Raw genomic sequence first — 24,019 nt, 5'->3', positions numbered from 1 at the left:
TAACTGAAACATGCCACACACACTAACCAAATATATGTTTCTGTTTCGTTGAGACTAGGGAGAGAAAGAACAAAACGAGACAGCTCCCTCGAAGAAACACTTCTGGACAACAACAGTTCTTAATGTGATGTGCTAGCGCCCCCCGTCGTCGGAAGGTGCAAATGACATATAAAATGAATGAGCTGCCATTCCAGATGTTTTAAAGACACCCCTTCCTGTTTATTCACATTGAAAAAAAAAGGTCCTCTCAACTTTTCAATGTAAGGAACACTGATGTTTATCTGGACTGTTATATACATTGTGTAAATCTGTTGTAGGAAATCGCATTAAGTAAACGTGTCATCTGGAAGTCTTCCATTAAAACGGATCTTGTTTAATCAAACTGTCGATGATAAACTGTAACGCAATTATGTATATTATCTGTTCATGTTAACTCGCAAAATACGTGAATATTGCACAAGGTGCCTCGATATCATTGTGGAGTATCGATATACTTTGTGTGGAAACATACAAGTAATGAAAAGCTGCAATATCGTAACACTTCATAATATGAACATACTGGAACGACATTTGTCTGGGAAAGGATTGGTTTGCATTAAGCTTGGGGAGAAAAAAACATTCAAATGAGTGAGGAAAGATCTAATCAATCACATAATGTATCACATGTTTTTTATGAAAGCAGCATTAAAATGTAAATCAAAGGAGTAGCAACAAAGAATTGTTACTATAGATTGATATAGTTTGATACTGCGAGGCAAGCGTAAAACAGAACTGTAGGGGGTAGGTGAAGGTGGCATATTAATTCAAAGGAAAGTCTTTTACTTATTTTAAGAAATAACTACAAATGGAGCTGAGGTTTCAATAAGAGCTGATTCCAGCAGAGGGTAGCATAATGTAATTTCAGACAGGTGATGTCAGCAAGGTACTGTAACCATGATTTGGTGCAAAATCAGTATCCAACAAAGACTGAGTCTTTCAGGAGAAGAGGATGGCAGGGGTCCTCCAGTTGTCAATGAATGGTTGATAAAATCAAGGATGTGCTCAACAACAAAGCCCCTCAAAGAAAGATTGTAAGAGGGTATGAATTTTCTCTCCCTCTAGAGTGCATGATTTGATCAAACAACTCAACTCAAGTCAACCGTATTTGTAGGTAAACGGTTTACCTGGAATGTCAGGTGTTAGTCTGAGCATGTTGGACCGTAATCGTAACTGATATCATTCTCCAGAAACTGAAATTGGAACGTCTGGCAGACGGAGCCAAACTCTACAGGCTGCTGCTCATCCGGTGTGAGGATCTCACAGAACAAAGGGAGGATATAGAGTTGAGACACAATCAGCTTGTTGGCTTGAATATAGGAGGGGAGAGAAAGCCAGAAAAAAGCTACAAAGCTGGGGGAAACCAGACGTTTTACAAGAAAAAAAGCACTTGTGTTTAATATTGGCTGTTGCGGTGGACAAAACCAGTGAACATTTTTGCCACCATGATGGAGAAAACTGATAAAAAAAGATTATCTGAGTCAAACTTCTGTCTTAATATCTAAAAGTTCTGAGGTGGTATCTCAAAATTCTGAATTAGCATCTCAAGCAGTGTCTTACGATGGCAATTTAGCGTCTACAAATTCTAACTTAGTATCACAAAAGTCTTGGAAACTTTTTTTCAAATTCTTGATTTTGTATTCACAAAGTCTCCCTTAGTATCTGACGTTTTAACTCCAAACTCTGTAATACCACGTAAGAAATCTCGAGTTTGTAGCGAAACACTCTCACTTAACAGTATGAAAGTTTTTTGTTCACATTGGGGAATACAGGCCTCCAGAATTTAGCGTCTTGAACATAATGATGATGATTCCTGCTAGAAATAAAAAGACATTACAGAGCATTCTGCATCCAGTTGTCTTTAAAGTCTGTTTGCTCTACTGTCAGTGTTCCGTGTCAGTCGTGTCCTTTGGTCCAGTTTACTGTTTTCTAGGGACTGAGTGGCCTTTTGTTCTGTCAGCACAGGCAGAGGTCCAAACCAGAGATTCCAAACAAACATGAGGGACAGGCGAGGCGTTTTTGAAACAAAAAGCAACGTCACATCCACGGTTTGAAAGTTACTTTGAGGGGGAAAAAAACCTGTTTATTTTGTTGATCATAATGCCGTGTGTATGGAATAATCCAACTGAAGAATATAATGATGATAACAACAGATCTCAGACTGGCTTTGCGTACCATTGTACCTGAGCTGACATGTTTACCGGAGATGACTGTAACACATATTACTGAGCATTTCCACACACAGACACACACAGGTGTAACCTGATAGGTGGATTGGCTACATGTTCTTAGGGGCGTTATTTACCGGTAAAATTTGGGCGTTTGACTACAGTCATTGATACCGAATCTTATCTTTAACACAGCATGTGTAAGCATGTTGTGCTTGCAGCATTGAAACTTGTCTGGAAGTCTGTGTGTTTGCATATTGTATCTGTTCTGTGTCCCAGCTGCCGCACTGTGCCAAAGCCAGCTTCTGCTGCCCGCTGTTATTGTTGGCTAATGTTTAATTTTCCATTCACTTTTAGCATGTGTGAGTCCGTTTTTGAGGAGACACACATACAAAATAGTAACCTTCTCTTTTTATTTTGAGGACGTGAATTAACTCCGGAGCCGCAAAAAACTGTCCATTTCTATTTAAACTCAACGTATTTTTATGTTCTACGCTCTATCAGCATTCTTCACAAATACAGAACAGGGAATTACAAAGATTTGGATGTACTTAGTCTTTTTTAAAACTTTTCTTTTGAACTGATGCATCACTTCTTTTACCTGTCAGCCCTTTGAGGACCTGATACTTGTTTCCTGTTGCTTTGAAATATCGTAGAACAAAATTTAGATTGCCAGTCCTGGAGAAAGTTTCTGTACATAAGCAGACTTTGTTCAGAATTTGTGTAAATCTTAGTGGAACCAATACATGGATGTAAAACACTCTACTGAAGTGTAGTTCTGCGTTGAAAGTATAAGTAAAGAATGATCTATGTAACTTTAGACCCTACGCATTTTCTTGTTGTAGCGACCTGTTGGAAGTAGACTTTTCTTCTTCTCCTTCTTTTTTTCAAACTTTTGTGCAGTCTTTGGTGTTTTTGTGAAGTTATTCAAATGTTTACCCCAGGTGGACCGATGAAATAGAACATCATGAGAAATTTAGAGGAGAAATCCCTGTAAGACAACACGTGAGCGTCTCAAACACGACAGAGCTACTCGGCCGCGTTGACGAAAAGTGCGGCAAGCCAAGCCTTTTGAAAGTCACTTTTAATCTTTAACAGTGAGCTGGATTTTATAGGTTAATCATGCATTCAATGTGAACCATTAATCTGAAAGGTACAATGACACGCAAAAGTTTGGATAAAGTTTCTGTGATTAACTGGGAGAGTACTTTTAGGGCACCACATGGCATATTGTTAAAGATAACACGTTCTCCTAATCTCTCTTTTCTAGTTTCACACAGCTAAAAAGTACTGGGAACAGAATTTTTTAGCTCCCTGTGGTTAGTTCACCGCAGCTTCTAAGTCTATTTTGCAGCTAAGGCTTTCACTTCTTGTTTCGGGGGATTTTCACCCATTCTTACAGGGAAAGGTTTTCATTTATGTGAGATTCACAGGCCATATTGCATGCACTGAAATCTGTGCGCAGACTAACTGCTCGGAGGCCATGGTGGAACATTCAGCTTGAGCCTGTAAAGATTTTAAAGAATGTTTGGATTATGATATTGTCATAAAAGTAATCTCTTTATCCCGAGAATTTTCTTTTCTTTCAGCATATGGTGTTTTCTTCCAGGGCCTGTTTGTATTTATCTGAATCCATTTTTCCCTCTACCTGAAGTAAGGTCTGGCTGGAGCACAAACCCAAAGCATGATAAATCCACCCCCGTGCTTAACAGTTAAATGTGAGTTCTTCTTGTGCTTCTTCTTGAACACTCTTATAGTTTTCTCATGCTTTGCGGGTATTTATAACTTAGATTTTCAGAGTGCTGGGCAGCTGCTAAGCTCATAATGTGGGAGAGTTTTGCAGATTCATAGTAGGCTATATAAAGCCTGGACATTTGCATAACCTGGCTTTCCAATGAACGTGAACAAGCTATAACCATAATAAACTGATAAAGGGGCAAGTAATCTGAGAGTTCATGTCTGAGGCTTTCCCCAAGACATTTGCATGCAGCTCCTTTCCCATTTTTCCACCCTAAAGTTAGAGCAACAACAAAATACAGTGTTATCCTTCTAAGGCTTCGTGCAGCCAGCTAAGCTGTCGGTTAAAAGTAGTCCAATAAGAAAGCTCTAAACCACAAGTACAAAGTCACAAAAAAGAAAATAAAGAGTTCCACTGAACTGCACTGTGCATTTCCACACTGATTAAAATGCCCAGAAAATACAATTCAACAGGAAAGAGTGAAGTAAGATAGGAGAACTTTCACTTGTACAATCCCACAGCCAGTGCCAGACTGTCAAGCACCTCTCATTGAAAGTGCTGTCTCTATTGTTGTTTATTATTCTGTTTCTATGCACACTCCTCCTCATATTAAGTCATGGGAACATGCAAAACTCCCCTTAATCATTTGGTGAGGTATTGCGTTGTGTTCCAGCACTTCCACATGACGTTGATGCCTTATGGAGAGGGGTTGCTGTTTGCTAATGTGTTATCATCAGCCAGGAGAGGGGAGAAAAGGGAGGGGAAAGGGAGGAGGGGAGGGGTTACAAGCCCAGTCCCGCGGAACATCCTGCAAACACGTCCGAGACTCGGATTAAAACTCTGCACAGTTTCCCATCACTGTACATCGCGTCCAGAGCTCGTGCCGGGATGGCTCGTTTTTTGGGGGCTGAAAGTCTCAGAGCTTTGGCTGAAGCCGTGTAGGTGCCGTTGACCCCCTCTGCAGGTCGTTGCCCCTGCTGGACTTTATGCGTTTATCTGTGGACGCGCGGCGGTGGGATATCCGGAATGGGGAATCCGTAGGAAGAGGCGACGCTCGTTGGTTTCGGCAGATAAAGCGCAAGCGCAGCGACGCGCGCACCCGCCCGAACACCCCACGCGCGCGATGGACTTCAAGAACACAAAATTTGGAAGGTAATTGCACTTCTCGAGGAAAGTGTGAGCACTCAAGTCCCACACCGTATTTGTCATATGTGACAGATGCCGTGCATCCATGCGCACTGACGCGCTGGCACAGGGACAAGCAGAGGGATGTTATAGATCAATTTGCTTGTGAGAGTAAGAGAAATAGAGGCAGCGAGATTGGAAAACAGTTGTTTATTTTTTTGTATTGATTTGATTCTCAATCTTTCGGTTATTATTGTACTTAATGCACGAAGTCACTTCATCTACTTTCCAATCAGCCTTTTTCTCTGGGTCAGAGTTCAGCCTGTGATACCAGTTTACAGTGTATCATGTTGAGATCTGCTTCAGGACATTCTGCGTGCGTGTGTCTGCGCGTGTGTGTGTGTGAAAATGATCGTGAGAAACAGAGTTAAAGTCCCAGAGGAGATTAACTTGATCTTTGCTGTAAAATGAATAACTGTGGAGTTACAGGGACCGTATATAAACACACACAGATTCCTGTGGCATACACCAGGATCCAGAGGTTCTGATCCTTATCCTTCAATGCAACTGATCCTATTAATGTGTGGCATGTGCTGAAAAAGGGCTTTCATAACCTAACACTTGCTTTATGAGGTGAAATCTGGAACTCCACGTGCTTACTGTACATACACACACGCACACACATATGCGGGGGGAGCATGCATTTAAATTTAGACGCACATCTGTGCAAAAAAGAAGAAAATGACTATTTGACTTGAAGGCCGAGAGAGGAGAGTAGTGTGCTGATAATAACAATACCATCCTCTCTGATCGGCCCGTGAATCCCCATCCCTCCCTTTCAGTTGATTACACACACGCACACACACACAGAGTTCTGTCATAACTGATTAGAGGACCTCACAGAGTACCACAGAGAGCCACAATACCACAACAGTGCTTAGAAAAATACTGTGCTCTTGTTATGTGCTTGGCATAGCCCGAAGAGATGCAGGACATAGAAAGAATAAATGGCAGCTACTCAAAAATCCGATGCTATCTTATACATTTTTACCCCCAGTAGACTGAGAATTGCAGCACTTGGCAAAAGCTTGACAGTGAAAGCTCATAGGTTGTTTATTGATTTTTGTGTTGGGAGTCATGCTGTTTTTCACTTGATGTTATATAAAGAGGAGATAGGAAGTCTATTAAAAGCCCAAAAGGCTGGACCAGTGACTCCAGATGACATCAAACACAAAATAAACACAAACAGAGAAAATGTGGGTGCCTATGTGTGTCTGGGAGATGGCACCCTGATGCCCCCATCTGCTAACCAGACCAATAACAGAAAAACACTCATGCATACACACAAACATCACTGTTATGAGTGTTGTGGTGGGGAGATTGGGGTTAAAGGACAGACAATGCATCGTTATTCATGTATAATCACGGAGATAACTTTGTATCAATTTAAACGAATCTCTAAATGAAAAAAAAATTAGCAGTTAAATTTCTTGCCTTTTTCTAGAGAACAGCTACACACCTCCATACTTGTCACTGTTAGGTGGATCTTTCACCAGGGCACATTGAAGGCCTTGTGTCACACATCAGTCCACAGTGCAAAATGTAACATAAACAGTATAACAACATTTGTTCACTTATGTAAAGGGAGATATGCACCTGAGCATTGAGGGTTACTTTTAGAGTGGGATTTGTCACAACATCTTGAAGGGGTCCAAATCATTTTATTTTCTGAAATCTTACGAAGTAGTTTTGTTACCTCATTTTAACCAAACTGAGAGCAAATGAAAGGCAATCAGCAATGGAAAACAACAGTAAGCTTCACATTGATATTAATAAATAGTTACTGGAAGGATTACATATCCCTCCTGGCCTGAGAATGCCTCAGTATCCCCCAGGAGGAGCTTGAGAGTGTTGCTGGGGAAATTATGTCTGGGTTTCCCTCCTGAACCGTCATCTCCGCTACCCGTAACGAGGTAACGAGTGCATGGATGGATGGATGGATGGTTCTGTAGCAAAAAATAAGATTTAAACTAAAATGAAAGCAGTCCAAAATGCTCGTGTGTATGACAAAGCAAACCAGGACAAATCTTCCGCTTTGGTCCAGGCCAGAAAACCTCACTGTCAGATGACACTGAGTGAAAGGTGAGGTACAACCTGGACAGGTTGCCAGTGGTGACAGGGTCACAGAAAGACAAACAAGACAAACAACCACACCCACTCTCACTCTGAGAGTGAATTTAGAATCAGCAATTAAGCTTAAATGCATGCTTTTTGACAGTGGGAGGAAGCTGGAGAACCCACACGTGCACGGGGAGAACATACGGTTGTATTTTAAAAATGAAAGTTTTTTCCTCAACACTACACATGCTGAACGTTGAAAGGAAGGCTTTTACCACAAATTGTGATAGAACGTTTTTTTCTTCCTTTCTAGATTTAGTTGTGAGGTAAACAGTTCTAGTTGTATTTAGAGGGAGGTTTTAGGTGGACAGGTGTCGGATGGATAGATAAAAAGATAGCTTTGGAATTCATGCCGCCATAGCTTAAGAACCAATCGTTTTCCCTTTCTTCGTCTGCCTTTTCTTCTCTTCTCCCTGAACCTTTCCAGCAAACAGCAAGGTACGGGTGCATGATGATGAGCACATGACCTACATGCGTAATCAAATAACACAGCTGACCAATGCAGACACACCTGTGGCCCTGCGTGAGAAGCTACACTCAAATAAGTGTGTACTTGTTTGTGAGTGTGTTCATCTTGACATATAAAATGTGGTTTCGTAACATCTCCAGATGTGTTTCCCCCTTTAAGCCAGGACTGAGGGATTTACCGCTCATTAAAGAGAGTACACACACAGACACAAAGATTGGAGCGTACAGACGAGTAGCAACTTTTTCATGAAAAATAATGCAAATATAGTTGATGATTAATGGCCAGTGGTATCCTGTTGTGGAAGTATAGATGGTGACATCACAGGTGTCCATAGCAACGCAGACAGTTGCCCCAGTAACGATGTTTCAAACCAAAATTCAGACAGCGTGATGTGGATTAGAGTGCTGTAAATCCTCCTGGAATGACCATATCACACACAGACACACATGCACACACACAGGCACACACACACACACGCACACACACAGGCACACACACGCCCACACAAGTATAAGCACGCCATTGGCTTTCACGGTTTAAGCTAAAAGTTAACTTATTAACTAGTAAAGCAATGAGCAGTTTGGCCTCCAGTTTTACAGGTATTTCCCCTCCCGTCTGTGTCCCCTCTCTCAGGTACATGAACTGCAGGGTGCCGGCCAGTAAGAGATACCAGCCCACAGAATATGAACATGCTGCAAACTGTGCCACGCATGGGGTGAGCCAAACACACACAACCAGAGAGAAACACTGATACACAGTCCGAATAAGAGATAGTAGATTATGGTGTGTGTAGCCTTCTCTATCCCGTGTCCTTGTGTCGCAAATTTGTCAGTTCAGAGAGACCTCTGAAGAGATGTAGAAGATTGCGAGGAATGAGGCAGAATGAGGAGGATTTTTTTTTTCGTGCGGTCGAGGCAGTGGGCCGTAATCTGTGAGTCAGCCTGTAGTTTTCTTTAATCTGCTGTAATCCCTGCGTGCTGCTGCCACACGGAGACAGAATCAAAAAGACAGATAGAGACAGAAAGAGAAGCAGCAGTAACATGGCAGTACTGACCATTAAGCCTCAAATGGTGCAGAGTTTTCAGTTGTTTGCTCGAATCAATACATATGATCTTCCATGTATTTACTCCGGCATTTTGTTGCACTTCACCACATCTTCTATTAGACACAGTATCACAAAATGACTAATTTGACAGTTTGGGAAATAAACTTGCTTTCTTTCTTGTTTGGTGACAAAAATGAGATTATACTATCTGTGTGGTAAGAATAAAGCGACATCCAATGCTTCGTTAGTCTAGCTTAGAATAGGTACTTGTAACAGGGGAAACAGCTTGTTGGTTTCTGCTCAAATTTTTGTTACAGAGTTACAGTTATATATGAGGATGTTATTTGGCTGAATACAATAGGTGTCAGGGAATCACAAAGCTATGTGCTAGTTCCTAACCAGGAAATAGTCTGGCACATGAGAGCCAGGCTAGCTGTTTATTTATGCTTCATTAACCAGCTGCTGACAGTATTTACTGAACAGACACAAGACTGGTTAGTTTGGAAACCAGAGAAGCGCTCCAGTTTCAAGATACACGTGTCCAGCCCTCATTCGGTTCAAAGAAACGTTACACTTGTCATGTCCAGTCAGAACAGTTTATCTAACTGCAACATTCTTGCAGTTATTTGATACAATAAATGAGTAAAAGTGGATCAATTTGGCATTACTTTAAAGCAAGTTTACTTTACTGTGGTACTGTCCTCAACAACTACAGACCAGTTGCCTTGACATTCCACATCATCCCAAGTCTTGTACAAACTGTTCTTGGATCACCACAGCAGGAAAGTGAACACCTCTCAAGACCCACTACAGTTTGCTTGTTTTGGGGAAGCACTGAGAGGATCATGTTATTCGATTTCTTCATTGCTTTTTTAATACATTACAGTCTGCACTGTTATATGAGACGTTCCAGAGAATTAAGGTATATGCCTCTTCAACTGCCTGGATTATTAACAAACAAAACAGTGTCAGAGAGATTGTGAGACTGAAGGGTTGTGTTTCTGAGTAGGTGCTGGGCACCACAGGAGCACCACAGGGGACTGTACTCTCACCATTTCTCTTCACTCTGTACACCTCAGACTTCCAGTAAAACCCAGAGTCCTTTCATCCCCAGAAATACTCAGATAACACTGCAGTTTTTGTGTATAAAAGTGATGAACATGAGGCAGAGTACTGGGAACTGTTCAACTACTTTGTGACAAGGTGTGGGAACAGTTGCCTCGTCTTGAATGTAAACAAAATAAAAGAGATAATTGTGGATTTGGCGAGGACCAGGAATAAGTAAAACACTATTTCGATCCTGGGAGAAGGGATGGAGGTGGCGGTGGACTACAGAAACCCGAGTGTTCAGCTAGACAACAGACACCATTTGGAATTCAATGTTTGCCCGCAAAATATCTTCTACAAGACTCTGTATAAGTCTGTGGCAGGCGGTGCAGTTTGCAGCCATCTGTTGGGGCAGCAGCATCAGAGCCAGTGACTCAGAGAAACTGAACAAACCTACAATGAAAGCTGGTTCTGTGCTGGAGACTGCTCTGGAGCCCCTGAATCTGATTATGCAAAGAAGAATGTTGCAAAAGCTGCTCAACAAGGACTAATGACTAATAACTGTATTGATTCTTTATGTTGCTAAAGAACTTCTCATTGTGGGGTTACTAAAGTGCTATTCAGTGGAGTTAAATTCAGTTCAAGTCAACATATTTTGATTATTTTATTTGATTGATTTCCAAGTCTAACCTATTGTATCCAGACGCATTTCAATATATGCCCTTTTATAACGCCTCTTGGAGAGTGTTGATAAAACAGAGTTCCCAGACTAATTTTTCATTTTTGACATTTTCTCTGCGAGCACTGGGCTACAGATTGGTATGAAATCATTATAAGTACATAGCCAAGTGACAACATTTTCGTTTAAACAGAAATTGATGTTTATTCTTCTTTGAGTGAAACAGGAATGTTTAAAAAATCTCCTCTAAACCATTTCAGAAGACTGAAAAACGACAATAACTTGTAACTTTTTGACTTTTTGTAGCTGTGGATCATCCCCAGTCTGGTGGGCGGGTCTGTGCTCTACTTTTCATCAGTGGACAAATGGCATCGAGTCGCCGCCTTGCTCTACGGGAGCGGTCTCACTGGCCTGTTTGTCACCTCAACGCTCTTCCACACTGCTGCCTGGAAAATCAGCCACATCCGGTGTGTGTTTTCTGTGCGTCTGTGCTGCTCCTCTAGAGCTCATGTAGACTTAGATTGTCTTAACTGGTACAACTAAAGGGTCAGCAATTACTCTGTGTCATGTTGAATTTTCATACTCAGAAAACAAATCGCTTAGAAGTTTTTTTTAGGGGGTTGGTGATCTTATTATTCTTATTTCTTTCCTCTTGGCATTGTGCTAACACACACCTGAATGCTCCTTCCATAGAGGTGCTCCCATTTGCTGACGATCCATTGTGCCATTGATTACCAGCACCTAATTACTACTTACTCTTCATTTCTATGGAATCACTAAGAGTGGACTTTGTTTTTCACATACTGCTTCTGCCCTGCGGCTAATTAAATAAAAACCTTATTAAATAAATGACACGGCGTAACATATCACATGTTATCGCTTAGCAGAGGCTGCATTTCCTAAATTATAAGATCCGGTGAAGATCAGATGATTTTTGCACTGACAGATAGTGTGCTTTCTTTTTCACATGACTGCTTATATGTCAGAGAAATACCAGAGAGTGGGACTGCGGGAGACTTCTTCATCAGGTTACAACCACGTTGGCAGAGAGTGGATCAGATTTACAACTTTCAGTTGAATTATTAATCACGTGTAGGGTTCAGGAAGGTCGCTTTAAAACTGTTGCGTACCTATATCGCCTACCACTGTTTTCCATATGGAAACAAGGAAACAACGTGCTTTTGGTCTGCAAAGCTCTTTGAACTTATTCGGCATTAATACCTAATGTCTGCTTTGCACGTTTAAAGATTTAAAGATCTCTGAACACATTTAAATTGAATGTGTTAATTGTTGTCTATGTGTATGCAGGATAACGATTAGAATGTATTATGTGGAAGTCATAGTTTACTGAGCAAGTAGGTCATTTCCTCTTTAATTGATTGTAAATGGCTTTACTTTAAAGAAAAGCCTTGAAACTGCACACATACTCAAAAAGGTTTGCTATAAAGTTAAGAGAAACACATTCTCAATCAAAAGAATAAATAAAATAAATTCAATAAGACCTCAGGTAAACATAAGAATGATGAATTAAATTTGGGGAAAGTTATATAAACTTGTTTAATTGACATGGAACAGATGTAATAGTGCAAGTTTGTACTTAAATTAAATTAGATTAAGTTAAATTAAATTAAGCAAACTCACTTTGCTGTGTTCAAAGAACAGAGTTACGGTCAAAATAGCTTTGTGTAGGCGACCATGAAAATCCACTCTGTAATCATTTTGACCTTTTTTTTCAAGCTTTACAGGACTCAGTAAAGACAGATGGAGAGTTAATTTCTCACCTACATGAGAGTGGTATTGGCAGTCTTCATATATATATATATATATGTCAAAGATTGAGATAACAAAAAACATGCAAACTATCAGTGAGACTCAGAAACTGTTTTTAAAAAAGCCATTTGTGGAACTAGAGTTTGTGCACAGCTGAAAACACACATATCTTGTGTTTAAAATGGTGGAGATGGACTTATGGAATTTTTGGAACCGTCACAATCAAAGCAAATCCCCCACCGGCAGGAAAACTCCCACAGCAACGTTATAATGTCTGTGCATTCCGAGCAGCGATCTACCAGGGACTCAGTTGAACTGTCTGAGAGAAACAAGGCTCAGTGTGAGTTATAGCTGCTGTCAGATTTCAGACTGTCAGAATTATTTTAGAAGGAAGATTATAGTTGGTCAGTTGAGCAAGTACTAGTGAATTTTTACTGATAACTAAGTAATATGTCAGTAAGTTGGGTTGATAGGTAGTGATGAAGTAATGACTCCACACACCCAGCATGACTGATATACAACTTTACTTCAGGAGTAACACAAAGGTTAGCATTCATCAGATAATGATGACGTCACAAAGAACTTAGTTAAACACCTTTTATCTGTCATAAGCATGTCATGCTTAATAATGAGCTCCCTTCTTCTCTCTGCGTAGGAAGGTGGAGCAGCGTTTCCACATGTGTGACAGAATGGCCATCTACTTGTTCATCGCCTCCTCCTACTCTCCCTGGTGAGTCATGTGACGACAGCCAAAATAAAACATAAAAAAATCTGAGTGAACGTAGAGTGACGGTGGCTGATGCGGTCCTCAGGCTGATGCTGCGGGAGCTGGGGCCGTGGGCGGACCACATGCGCTGGCTGATCTGGGTCATGGCAGGTTTAGGATCCGCATACGTCTTCTTCTTCCACGAGAGGTAACCTCCGAGTCTCTTTGTGTGCTGTTCGACGAGGTCAACCTGAAACCAAACTCCAGCCCCATCACGTGCTTACACTAAACACTGGACCGCTGTTTGAAGCAGCAACAGACACACAGGAAAAAAACCAACAACAGAGGTTTTATCTCTTGTTCTCTTCCCGCAGGTACAAGTTGATAGAGTTACTGGGATATGTGGCTATGGGTGCTGTTCCTGCTTTGGTCATTTTGTCCATGGTAAGCATGAGAACTTTAGAAAGATAAAGTTGACAGTATCATCAGGGTCTTAACCTGTGAGTTGTGGTTAATCTTTAAAACTGAGAGTTGAATTCCTGTTGATGAAGCCCCACCCCCAACCCCCAACCCCCAAAAAGCCACCAACTCCTAACTTCCACGTTTCTGCTGACACGTCACAGGTGGAGCGTGCAGGTGTGTGCGAACTGGCCGCGGGAGGCGTCTTCTACGTAGTGGGCGTAGCCTTTTTTAAGAGCGACGGCCTCGTCCCGTTCGCCCACGCCATCTGGCATCTTTTCGTTGCAGTCGGAGCGAGCATTCATTATTACGCCATTTGGAGGTACCTGTACTTTCCCGGCCCCCTGCTGCAGACGTCGAGGTGACTGGCCGCTTTCCCGCGAGCTTCCACGCGGAATGGCTGATGGACAAAAGTGTATTTTAGCCATGACATCACTGTTTTGACTTCAACTAACCCAAAACGACACACGCTGGGCTGGTGCGGGTGATTTCACCCCCGAGAGCTGTCTGACAGCTAAAGATCAGATGAAATTCTCCAACAACAACCCAAAAACCTAATAAGTATAGTCTGCTGACTATATAACATTTAGCCTCTCGGGACTAAAATAGCACAAAAACGTACCTCATACCACTAATAAAAAGGATCAATGGCATTATTTTTTCCATTTTGCCCCTTTTCCATTTAACGGTTGCAACTTTTGCACGGCATTATTTGGAGGAAAAGCGAGGAGAACATTAGCTTAGTTTGGCACAGCGAAAAGAAACAAGGTTAAATCGGCTGTGCTCAAAGATAAGAAAATCTGCCCAACAGACACTGTAAAGCTAACCGATCATCACTGTTAGCTGTTAGCAGCACGTTGAAAGGCAGCTAATGGTGACACCAGCATCTCCTCCTCTTTTCTGTTGAAACAGTAAAGCAACTGCCTCATATTTACCAAACTGACAAACCATTCCTACTCGTCTGTAACGATGTGCCAGAACTTACCACGCAGACATTCCTTTATATCGGTGCTGAAAAATCTGAGAGTGAAATCATACGACAGTCTTCTCTCAGAGAAGGTTCACTGACGTGTTGGTTGACAGTACATTGTAGGCTTTAGAAGTAAAGCCACTCATCAGGTTGACTGAGACGGCGTGAAGCAGTCTGGATGCAGAGGGGTTAAGGTCATAGAATTCTGGCTGGTCGCATATTATGCTTGGCTGACACAACAGTCACTCTGAGGAACGTGGGTCATGGAGATGAAGGTCATCTGCCAAGCTGAGGTAAAAATGGCATCACGTGATCCTGTTGGGGTTTTATCTTTGTTGCGTTTCGGCCTCAGATTCAGTTCACGCGACTCGAAAGATGAAAAGTTCAACCTGAGATCGTTATAGAACTCTGACTACGAGTGGATCAAATGTGCTAAAGACCTAATGCATTTAGGCTTTTTGTGTACTCTGGACTCTTGAAAGCTCGTTGTTTTGTCTGAATATTGCACTCTAATCCACGAGCCTCTCTATCAGCAGCAGTGATGTATGACGTAGAATTTCCTCAAAATCCTCCGAATAAGACAGAAATGATAAAAGAACATGAAATACACGCAGACTGTAGATGTAGTTTCCATTTTTTAATGTTTATTCATAATCAATCACTGTACTGACACAGTTATTTTCTACAGTAAACCGTCTCAGTTGAAACTTTTAGAGAACAGAGCACTTACTCAGGAAATTAATGTTTTTTAAAAAAATTTTAAAATCAGAAGGTATTTTTTGTAAAATTCTATATTTGTGTGACACCACCGTATTAAAGAAGAGACATAAATCACTGTAAGGCTTCTGTGTGTTTACTGAAAGTCGTGCACGCTTTGTAACTTCAGATTTCGACAGAAGTGTGTCATTTATTTACAAGAGAAATCAAACGGGGCTCGTTGGGACGCAGCGTTCAGCTGATGCTTCAGTTGTGTCGCCGCTTGATGGAGACATGTGGCGTGCGTGCGTGCGTGTCACCGTGAGTGCGTGAGGCTGGTGAGGAGTCGGAGTTGCAGCGGCATGGCCACGTTGGTGTCCCTGTGCCACCGCGGTGTGGTGACGTGGGGAGGCGGGGTCAGGACGCTCTGAGCCACACCGGGGGCTTTCAGGAGCGACCACAACTCCTCCCCCCGTGTTACTATGGCGGCGAGGTCCTCCTCATCGGAGCACCAGGCGACCGATCCGCCTCTAGTTACCGTTCTTAGCTTGGAAAGGAACAGAGACACCCTGAAAACAAGACAGAAACACGCTCTTACATTCCAACCGTTTAGCATGCACTGCAGAGTGAAAACAAAGCAAATTACCGAGGTATGAGGTCATGTGATCGCGATGCCAGCTTAGCAAGAGCGCTCATTAAAGAGGTGATGACTTTAGGGGCGGGGCACACTGCTCCAGGTGGCGGGGCAGATGAAGTGATCTCAAACAGCACCGCCTCCAACGCTTCGAAACAGGAAGTGATGAGCCTGACGGAGCAGCGGGAGTCAGACGACACCGAAAGGTACTCTCCCAGCACCCACACCTGAGACCAAGAGAAAACTGAACATTTCATTTCCCTGTCAAGTGTTGGCGCTACATGTCAATACCCAGAGGACCCTGCTGAGGCTAAACACAAGGCCTGGCATTTGGTGAATTACCACATGGGTGTAGATTTCTTCTTTGCTGTAGACGTTGGAGGTGGTCCCAGCAAACTCCAGCAGCTCGTGAGACTGGTCCACCACCAGCGAGGGCTGCAGCTTGCACAGCCTCAGCAGGTGGCAGCTGAACACCCTGCAGGCCCACAGGAAGAAGGGAGGAGATGAGGGAGGAAATCATCGTCTACAAGTGAATCCCTGTTTCTACTGGAAACACGCTGAACAGGCTGCTTTTCTCAAAACACACATGACCCTCGCATACCTGTGTATCTCTTTGCTGTATGTGGGAATGTTTAGGAGGAGGCTGCTTCTCTCCAACATCACCAGAAGCAAGTGGGCTAAAAGCTTCTCATCGGCCACCTTGAACACAAACACGTACACGGTGTAGTTTTCTTAAATTAAACTAAACTCTTAGCCATTAACTTCAGCCATGTGTTTTACTCAACCCTTTGGTTGGAACAAATGTGCAAATTTTACCGTAACAACCGAGTTGAAATAAATGTGCAGCAGCACGGGGACCGTCTGGGCACACCTAACGGCTCTCGGCCAGTCGGCAGCCTCAGCTAACAGCTCATGGAGCCTGCCCAGCCGTTCAATTGTGTCACCTGTGAAAAGAGAGAGACTGAAAATGACGGCGATTTCAGAGCGAGTCCACTTTCACCAGGTACCTTCCTCAAGAACTGGTTTTAAAATGGCAAAAAAAGGTGCTGTGTTTCTGTCGCTACCTGAGCCTGCTTCAGGTCGAAGCAAAAATAGGAAAAGTCCTCTGTAAGAGGGGTTCCGAAACGCATCCAGAGACAGGAGGCCTCGACCGTTTGTCTCAGAGATGGGAAAACACGTAGACCTGCAGCACACACACAGATGCGGTGAGATTAGGATGAAATTCAGAAACCGTGAGGGGTTTTGACTGTTTTGTTTTGCCCACAAACCTGAGCTGCAAGACCAGCGTGGCAGAGAGACAGGGCAGGTCCAACAAAGTGTGGAGCAGCTCCACTGCAGTACCCGCAGTGACCAGGGAGGGCAGCAGATCCACAAAGTCATCCACCACCGCAGGACTGTCCCACGCTAAAAACTACACAATGACACATGTTTCCTACGCAGTGGGTACAGTTTACTGTCAAAAATGTGCTCTTGCTTGCTGGGGTTTTGACCTTCAGGAGGTTCGGGAAGAAGCGTATGTACTGTGGGGCCCGAAGCTGCACGCTCTCCAGGTTCAGTCGGAGGAAGCGGAGGAGCTCGTGTGCCAGGAAGGGGTCGTTAAACAGCTCGGCAGGAAACCGGCCAAACACCAACTTCCACACGCTATCGCAGTCCACTGCGGCCAACTCGCCTGGACAGATTTCAGTGCACATTCAGCCTCTTTATCGTTTTAAATTCGCAGAAAGAGAAGTACACTGGAAACATCCTTTTCAACATTTGAAGTGGGATGTGTTTTGTTTTTGTTTAATGCAATCTTAAAACATTAAAACAGCTATGATGGCATTAAGTAAAGTTAAGTAGGGATCAAAATAAAGCAGGATATCATGAAACTCAAACGTCACACCCTCTGTAAAAGCGATAAAGATAAAAGGAGAGTGGCTTCTACAACTGCTCATATGATCTTAAACACACTTCAGAATGCTTAACTATCCACTTCATGAGGTGAAAATGTAGCCTTTACAGCTCTGTGACCTAAAAAGCACACAAAGTGTAGCACTGAAAGGGCGGGATTTCAAGAAAGTCTTAAGAACCTCATAGAAGCGGAGGCTTTTTGCAGAAAGAATAAATAAAAGTCTCTAAAACAGCAACTGGAAGACTTTCCAAAGGGGTGTAACAAAGTACTGACCATGCAGGGGACTCTAACATCTGGCAAATAATAAAGCGTGCATAAAATGTCGAAGGAATGTGTCATCGGGTCTGGCTGAGTTATTCACAGTAGCAGGCAGCTATGAGCACATGCAGACGTTTCCACACACACCCACCGTGGTTGAGGTAGAACTGCGCTATAGGCAGCAGGACTCGAGCAAACGTCAGCTCTGAGTTGAGCCGCCCAAACAGAGCCTTTATGCATGGGAACGCCCGGTAGACCAGCGAGGGATCCTCAACACACACGCAGTCCAAGATGCACACCGCCTCCACCAGACACTAGCAGAGGGAATACAACAGACACAATGAGGCCGAAATCATTCAACAACAATCATTCAAGCGGTCAAATGAGTTTTAAGTTAAACGTTTCTGGTTAGCCTCTGGGTCGGGCTTTAGTCCCTCTTTTTTTTTTTTAAAAGGGGGACGATGACAGGGTCGATGACAGGTGATAGAGAGAAGATCACGGCAGATGGGCGGACCTTAGATATAAAAGAGAGCAGCTCTTTACCCTCACAGGGATGATGGAGGGAGTTTTGGAGAAGGCTTATGACCTTGTCTTGCGGGAGGTGCTTCGGGAGCATCGGGCCCTCTGTCATGGGCTAATCGGTCCCTGAGCAGTAAACAACTTTCTGTTCTCATAAAGCCGTAGTTCTATGTAATTTTCAAAGTAACATCGAGACGAAACAAATAATTATCTGATGTTATCTGATCATATCGGATGTTTTTTCCAAAGACTTTTTTTTTTGGGTACCAGAAACAAACCACTCTGTGCGTCTGAGTTCACTTTATGTTTCAATGATGGTGACAAAGAACACGCGGACTCACCGCTCTTTGCAGCTCTGTGTCTGTCTTCTTGTGTGCCTCTGAGGAACAGAGATGAATACACATTAAAGTTCAAGTGAGTGAGTCTTTCTGTCACATGGCCGACCTTTCCCCTCACACACTCACTGCGATCACACTGCTCTATGAGGCGCTGGCAATACTGGAAAGATTTCTCTCTCAGACGCTCTTTCGGAGGCAGCAGGCGGCTGGAGGAGGAAGTCGCCGAAACTATGGAGACCACCGACCCATCCACCTCTGACCGGTCATCTGTAACATGGAACATTTTGTATTACAAACTGGTTGGGTGCGGCAACATTCCCTCTCAGACTCACAGAACTGGTCAGGATGCCTTCACATGCCTACCAATCTGCAGTTTGAATCGCAGGTGACACGGTTAGGATTTCTGCAAAGTTAGAATTAAAAACAAACAAACAACACATCTCTTTCAACTTAATAATTTGCTAATTAAAGTATTAAATTCCCCATATGAAATTTAGCTTTTCTTTTTTAGGTAACAGACTGAAAAATGTATTCCGATTCGTTAACCACATTCTCTTAAACAACTTAAAATGTACATTGATCTGTTTTCTCTATGAGGCCCACGTCATTAGGTGAGAAAACCCTGCGGAGTCCCCATGTTAATACAACAACAACAACGTTACGCTGGAATCTGAAATCAGCTCGTAACAGAAGGTTAGATGAAGAGATGAGAAAAGCAAGAGACAGTGTTCATCATGAGAAACACTGTTCGTGAGTAACCACATGGCTAAGACTAGGCTATTTGCTTTGTATTACGACTGCCGGTTAATGAAGAAACATTTTAGTCAGACTGATAAATGATTTACACACTACATGTTAAAATATAGACCTTTGGGACATACAGCATGATTAGTGTCTCATTCTGAAAGTGGTTGCTGTCAGAGCAGCTTATTAACAACACTGATACTCAGCGTCATGCTTATAAACATGTGAAGAGATTCAAGAGAAAAGGTGGAGGTTAGGAGTCACAGATCAGGATTTCTGCTTCAGGGATGTTTGTTAGATCAGTTGTAGTTGTGAGTCATAATCACGTAAAAGGGTTGTGAGTTGAATTGAGCTGCCCTCGAGTTAAAAAGAAGACGCAGGAGTTCAGCTTCTTTATTGATTCTTAGACGCAGGTGCATGCAATGCATGGGAGGTCAGCAAACTCTGGGGTCTTACCATTGGAAAATGAGTGGGAGAGGGAGAGGCTGAGCTGCAGCCTGTTTGCTGGAGATGATGAAAACAAAGAGCAGGTCATCTAAGATGGGTGATATGACAGGGTAACAGCCTTTGTGGTTCCAATAATACTTATTTGGTGTTCATTTATTCATATATTTCTGCAGGGTGAGTATGTTGAGCAGTATAAGATCAACATAGTACTACGAGACCAATCGGTGTTGTTATATGCCCAGAAAAGGACACGACAGCTTCTCCGGTATGGCTGTGGTCTGTTTCAGTTGTGTCAAAGTCAGCTTTATTGTCAATTCTGTAATACATACTCAGACATATTAGGAATTGAAATTTTGTGACTCTCGTTCTCCCTAACAACACAGTAACGATAAAATAGAACAGGTAACACTGAATGAAAATAAAAATCTTATTATAAGAAAATACTAGAAGAAGTATAAGGATAAAAAGTATGAAATATCAAATAAATGCGATTATGTGTGTTCATACCAGTGTCCATGGTAGCGTTGCCACTGGAAACAGAGTGATAGGTGAGAAGCCAGTGGCGCAGCATGGAAAATGAATAAACGTTCATCCACTGGTCCTCAGTGAAGCCCTGCCCCACACAGAGCACTGTGAAGAAATCCCCCGACACCATCCCATCCAGCTCTGCTATAGGCGCCGGCTGATTTAAAACAAACAAACACAACAATGCAGCAAAGCTTGACGTGAAACAAAAGCTAAACAAAACTAATGTCTGCATCTACAAATAGACCGCTGACCTGACGGGATCTGGACCCTGTGAAGAATCCCCCCGACGAGGCGGCGCCTCCCTGTATGATGCTAGCATAACGCAGCCAGTCAACAAGCTTTTTGCTCAGGAGGCTCACATGATCTGTTGATGTTGAGAAAAGTCTGCGTGAAAACTCATTAGAATGCACAAAAAGCAGAATCCCTATTTGATTTTAATCTCTGGTTTTGATTTGCCAAGAGCTTTTTCCAAATTAGCTGTCCATTACCCTCGGTGAGGCACGCTGGACAGTGTGTGAGGATGGTGTTGAGGACCGGCAGGGTGTGTGTGAGACCCTCACATGGCCGGCTCTCCAGACTACGAACGAGCTGAGCGCAGAGACTGGACAAATCAGCACTGGTTCCAGCCTTTTCGGAGTCAAAGGATCAAAGAGAAACTGATTACCAAAAATCAAACTTCTACGGCAATCAATACTTTACCAAACTGTGTGTTTATTTCCCTTCTACACACCTGCGAGAGCAGCAAAGCGACAGAGTGGCTGTTGAGCAGACCAACATTCTCTGGGCTGTAGTTCAATTCCTGACCAGAGAGGGGCACCGTCTCTCTGAGTACAGCAGAGCTCAGCACTTGAAGCTGCTCTGCAGGTGATGAGAGGAGTGACACCAGTCTCTGCTGAAGCTCTGAAGGCAGCCTTTGGTTAATGACAACAAAGGAGACATACCTTTGTAAACATAAAACTGAGAGACAGATGCCCTATGTAGTGTAAAAAAAACAGCCCAGACAGAAAGACTATGGACTGAAAGGCTGTGGACGGCGATTCTCTCCAAACCACTGACAGTAGCATAACATACCCAGATATACACAGTGTATCTCTATTTTATCTAAAAATATTGACATATCACCCAGCCCTATATGGAGAGTGTGAGTGGATCTCTTACATTCTGGTGTACTTGTTGGCAGCAAGAATGAGGTGCAGCCTCCCAAGGGAGTCCACGGCCTCATGGCTGAGCTCCTTCACCTGGAGGAGCTTATAAAGTCTGCAGTAAAACTTCTGCAGCTCGGGCTCTTGAATCTCTCTGGAAATCACATACACAAATGCTCTTCGATAATTCATTAAGACTCTCAAATATTTCTAATTTAAAAGCAATCGCCACACGAGGCAAAGCGCTGCACTATTACACAAAATTGCCTTTTTAGCTTTAAAGGGCGACACAAGAAAACCAGATGAGATGTTCGATGAACAGACGTCATCACAAAGTCCTCTGTTGACTGAGGTAGTTCACATGAATCGACTGCAGTCGAGTTTAACCTCATAAATAACCTGTACTTTCTCTGCTTTGACAACCTAACTGTCAGTTCAAGAAGGAGTGGACACCGGAAAGTGTAGACTCAAAAAGTTGACCAGTGTCAGAAAAAAAAATGAAGCTTTTGCATGCAGTCTCTTTTTGACAGGGCAAATTAATAGTCATGCATCATCTTCGGTAATGTACATACTTCCAGCCAACGTCCTAGCCTCAATAACTAATCATAAAAAGGAAATTAACCTAAACATGTCTGTTTAGCGAAAAAAAAAGCATCTGACATGCAAGCTAGCTTTAGCTTGGTAAGCTCAACAGATTCAATGAAGCCAAATAAAATAGGAGATTAGCATAGAATAGAAAGTCCTTTATTTAGGCTCCCTTACCTGGCTTGTTTAATTAAACTTTCTGAACCGTGAGAATACATTTTGACAGAAAGACCAGGCAGTACCGTGCTACATCTGCCTGCAGCGGAAGGTAAACAGTGCAGTCGCTATTCAAGTCCTGAGTGCAATCACATGACATGGCTTTGGTTCCGCTTTCGGTGCGGCGAGGGGCGACACGTTACAGATAGCAACTCACTCAACACAAGTCGATTTTACTGCTTCAGTACAATGTTTGACGGTGCTTTGTACAGCACCGTCAACTTATTCTAATTCAAGAGTCTGAAAAGACTGTAAAAAGACAGCGCTTGCAACATTCTTTGCAAATCAGAGCCTACTACATTTATTTAGTTACAAAAACAGCGTCCTCTCTTCTCCGATATTAACGACGTTTCAGTTTATCTTGTAGACCTAATAGACCCTTTTTATTGCTGACATTTTTGCCCGTCACAGCAGGGTATGTGCAGGTGAATTCAGTGACGCATGCTTTTAATTTTGGACACATCCTGCTGTTGTGCACAGTAGTTCATTATTTCACAATGTTCAAGAATGGCTCCCTGAATTCCCTGCTTCCTTCACAATGTCACCATCAGAGAATATTCAGTGAATATTCACAGATAGTCCCAGATAGTAAATTGACAAAGCCTCTAACTTTTAAGGGGGTCTGGAGGTTCCTCAATAATTTATTTTTGCTGAGGTGGTTTAGCAGCTTTGATAAGTCAAAATTCCAACAGTGAAAAGTGTATATGGCTATTTAGACTACTTTGGCATGAAATAACAAGCAAACCCAGGTGTTAGCTCGTGAAGACATTAACAAAGTGTGTGAACCTTAAAGCTAAGTACTTCTGACTTGCTTTGAAGTAGATTTACTTTTGTAATGCCCATTCCTGGTCCTAAAACTGCCCTAGGGTGCCCCAACAAATTGACGTGTATGACTGTACATCTGCATGACTCACATGTAGATTTATTTCTATGACACTGGTATCCTAATACTGGAAAGGAGCCAAAAGCAACAACTTCCTCCAGTATTAGCCTTAGACCTTAAAGTGTTGTGTTGCAATTACTGCATTGTTTGTCAAAATGACAACTTTGAGAAAAACCCTGCGACACAGATTGCATAAATGCCTATAGTTGTTTGGCAAGACAGTTTTTCCAGCTTCTTATGCCATTTTGGAGTTACCTACTTCACTATTTCTATTTTCACTATCACAGAAACAGTACTTTACCATTTCTACCCACAATTTACTTTGGATTCATCTATATCTTCACTACTTTGCATATAAATTGTCTGGACATACAATGAGAAGTATTTAGATAAATGCTAAGCTGCAATAGGCTACCATACATGGAAAAAGCTGTCCCACTGGAGCTTGGCAACAAATTGCAATTATGAAAAGAAAGATTAAAAAAAACGTTTTAAGTCAAAGTAAAGTGGAAAAAGGTTCAGATTTGAGTTATTTAAAAGTACTATAGTGGAATTGGACTACATGCTGGGCTACGTTGAAGGTGTCACTTTAAGAGATGGACCCCAAATGCTTTGAAAGTAAAGTTGAATTTAAGATTTAAAAAAAAAGACGATTCAGTTCAGTGAATCCTGAATATAATCAGGATGAATGAATGATGAATGGATATTGAATAAGACCTCCGTTACAGACTATAATTGGATCATTGCT

General features: G+C 42.5%; 2 protein-coding genes across 3 annotated transcripts; one reads left to right on the top strand and one right to left on the bottom strand.

The window, feature by feature from the left end:
• Positions 1 to 4,746: 4,746 nt before the first annotated feature.
• On the top strand, positions 4,747 to 15,225 carry mmd2a (monocyte to macrophage differentiation-associated 2a). Its single transcript, XM_072369164.1, has 7 exons — positions 4,747 to 5,094; positions 8,348 to 8,429; positions 10,792 to 10,952; positions 12,911 to 12,985; positions 13,068 to 13,169; positions 13,336 to 13,405; positions 13,585 to 15,225. The coding sequence occupies exons 1-7, from the start codon at positions 5,066 to 5,068 to the stop codon at positions 13,783 to 13,785; spliced, it is 720 nt and encodes a 239-aa protein (XP_072225265.1). The 5' UTR covers positions 4,747 to 5,065; the 3' UTR covers positions 13,786 to 15,225.
• On the bottom strand, positions 15,150 to 22,462 carry ap5z1 (adaptor related protein complex 5 subunit zeta 1). Of its 2 annotated transcripts, XM_072369162.1 has the most exons (18): positions 22,350 to 22,462; positions 21,604 to 21,741; positions 21,176 to 21,356; positions 20,934 to 21,072; positions 20,697 to 20,809; positions 20,425 to 20,599; positions 19,927 to 19,974; positions 18,853 to 18,993; positions 18,730 to 18,767; positions 18,021 to 18,183; positions 17,211 to 17,389; positions 16,989 to 17,131; positions 16,785 to 16,903; positions 16,537 to 16,664; positions 16,322 to 16,419; positions 16,063 to 16,195; positions 15,733 to 15,947; positions 15,150 to 15,655 (listed from the first exon to the last, which is right to left on the bottom strand). In XM_072369162.1, the coding sequence occupies exons 1-18, from the start codon at positions 22,388 to 22,390 to the stop codon at positions 15,403 to 15,405; spliced, it is 2,445 nt and encodes an 814-aa protein (XP_072225263.1). In that variant the 5' UTR covers positions 22,391 to 22,462; the 3' UTR covers positions 15,150 to 15,402. The 2 variants fall into 2 exon arrangements, with proteins under 2 accessions (XP_072225263.1, XP_072225264.1); XM_072369163.1 differs by lacking the exon at positions 19,927 to 19,974.
• Between the last annotated feature and the right edge of the window lie 1,557 nt (positions 22,463 to 24,019).

The sequence above is a fragment of the Leuresthes tenuis genome, unplaced genomic scaffold, assembly GCF_036924035.1.
Source record: "Leuresthes tenuis unplaced genomic scaffold, fLeuTen1.0.hap1 SCAF_17, whole genome shotgun sequence".
Taxonomy (NCBI): Eukaryota; Metazoa; Chordata; class Actinopteri; order Atheriniformes; family Atherinopsidae; genus Leuresthes; species Leuresthes tenuis.
Note: the sequence above shows the minus strand (reverse complement) of the source record. Positions and strands in the feature narration are given on the sequence as shown.

Coding starts and splice junctions, on each gene's coding strand:
- mmd2a (XM_072369164.1), top strand. CDS start 5,066: ATGGACTTCAAGAACACAAAATTTGGAAG. Junction 5,095..8,347: donor AAGAACACAAAATTTGGAAG/GTAATTGCACTT, acceptor CCCCTCTCTCAG/GTACATGAACTGCAGGGTGC. Junction 13,170..13,335: donor GTCTTCTTCTTCCACGAGAG/GTAACCTCCGAG, acceptor CTCTTCCCGCAG/GTACAAGTTGATAGAGTTAC.
- ap5z1 (XM_072369162.1), bottom strand. CDS start 22,390: ATGTATTCTCACGGTTCAGAAAGTTTAATTAAACAAGCCAG. Junction 19,975..20,424: donor CAACGCTACCATGGACACTG/GTATGAACACAC, acceptor CATCATCTCCAG/CAAACAGGCTGCAGCTCAGC. Junction 17,390..18,020: donor GCAGTTCTACCTCAACCACG/GTGGGTGTGTGT, acceptor AAATCTGTCCAG/GCGAGTTGGCCGCAGTGGAC.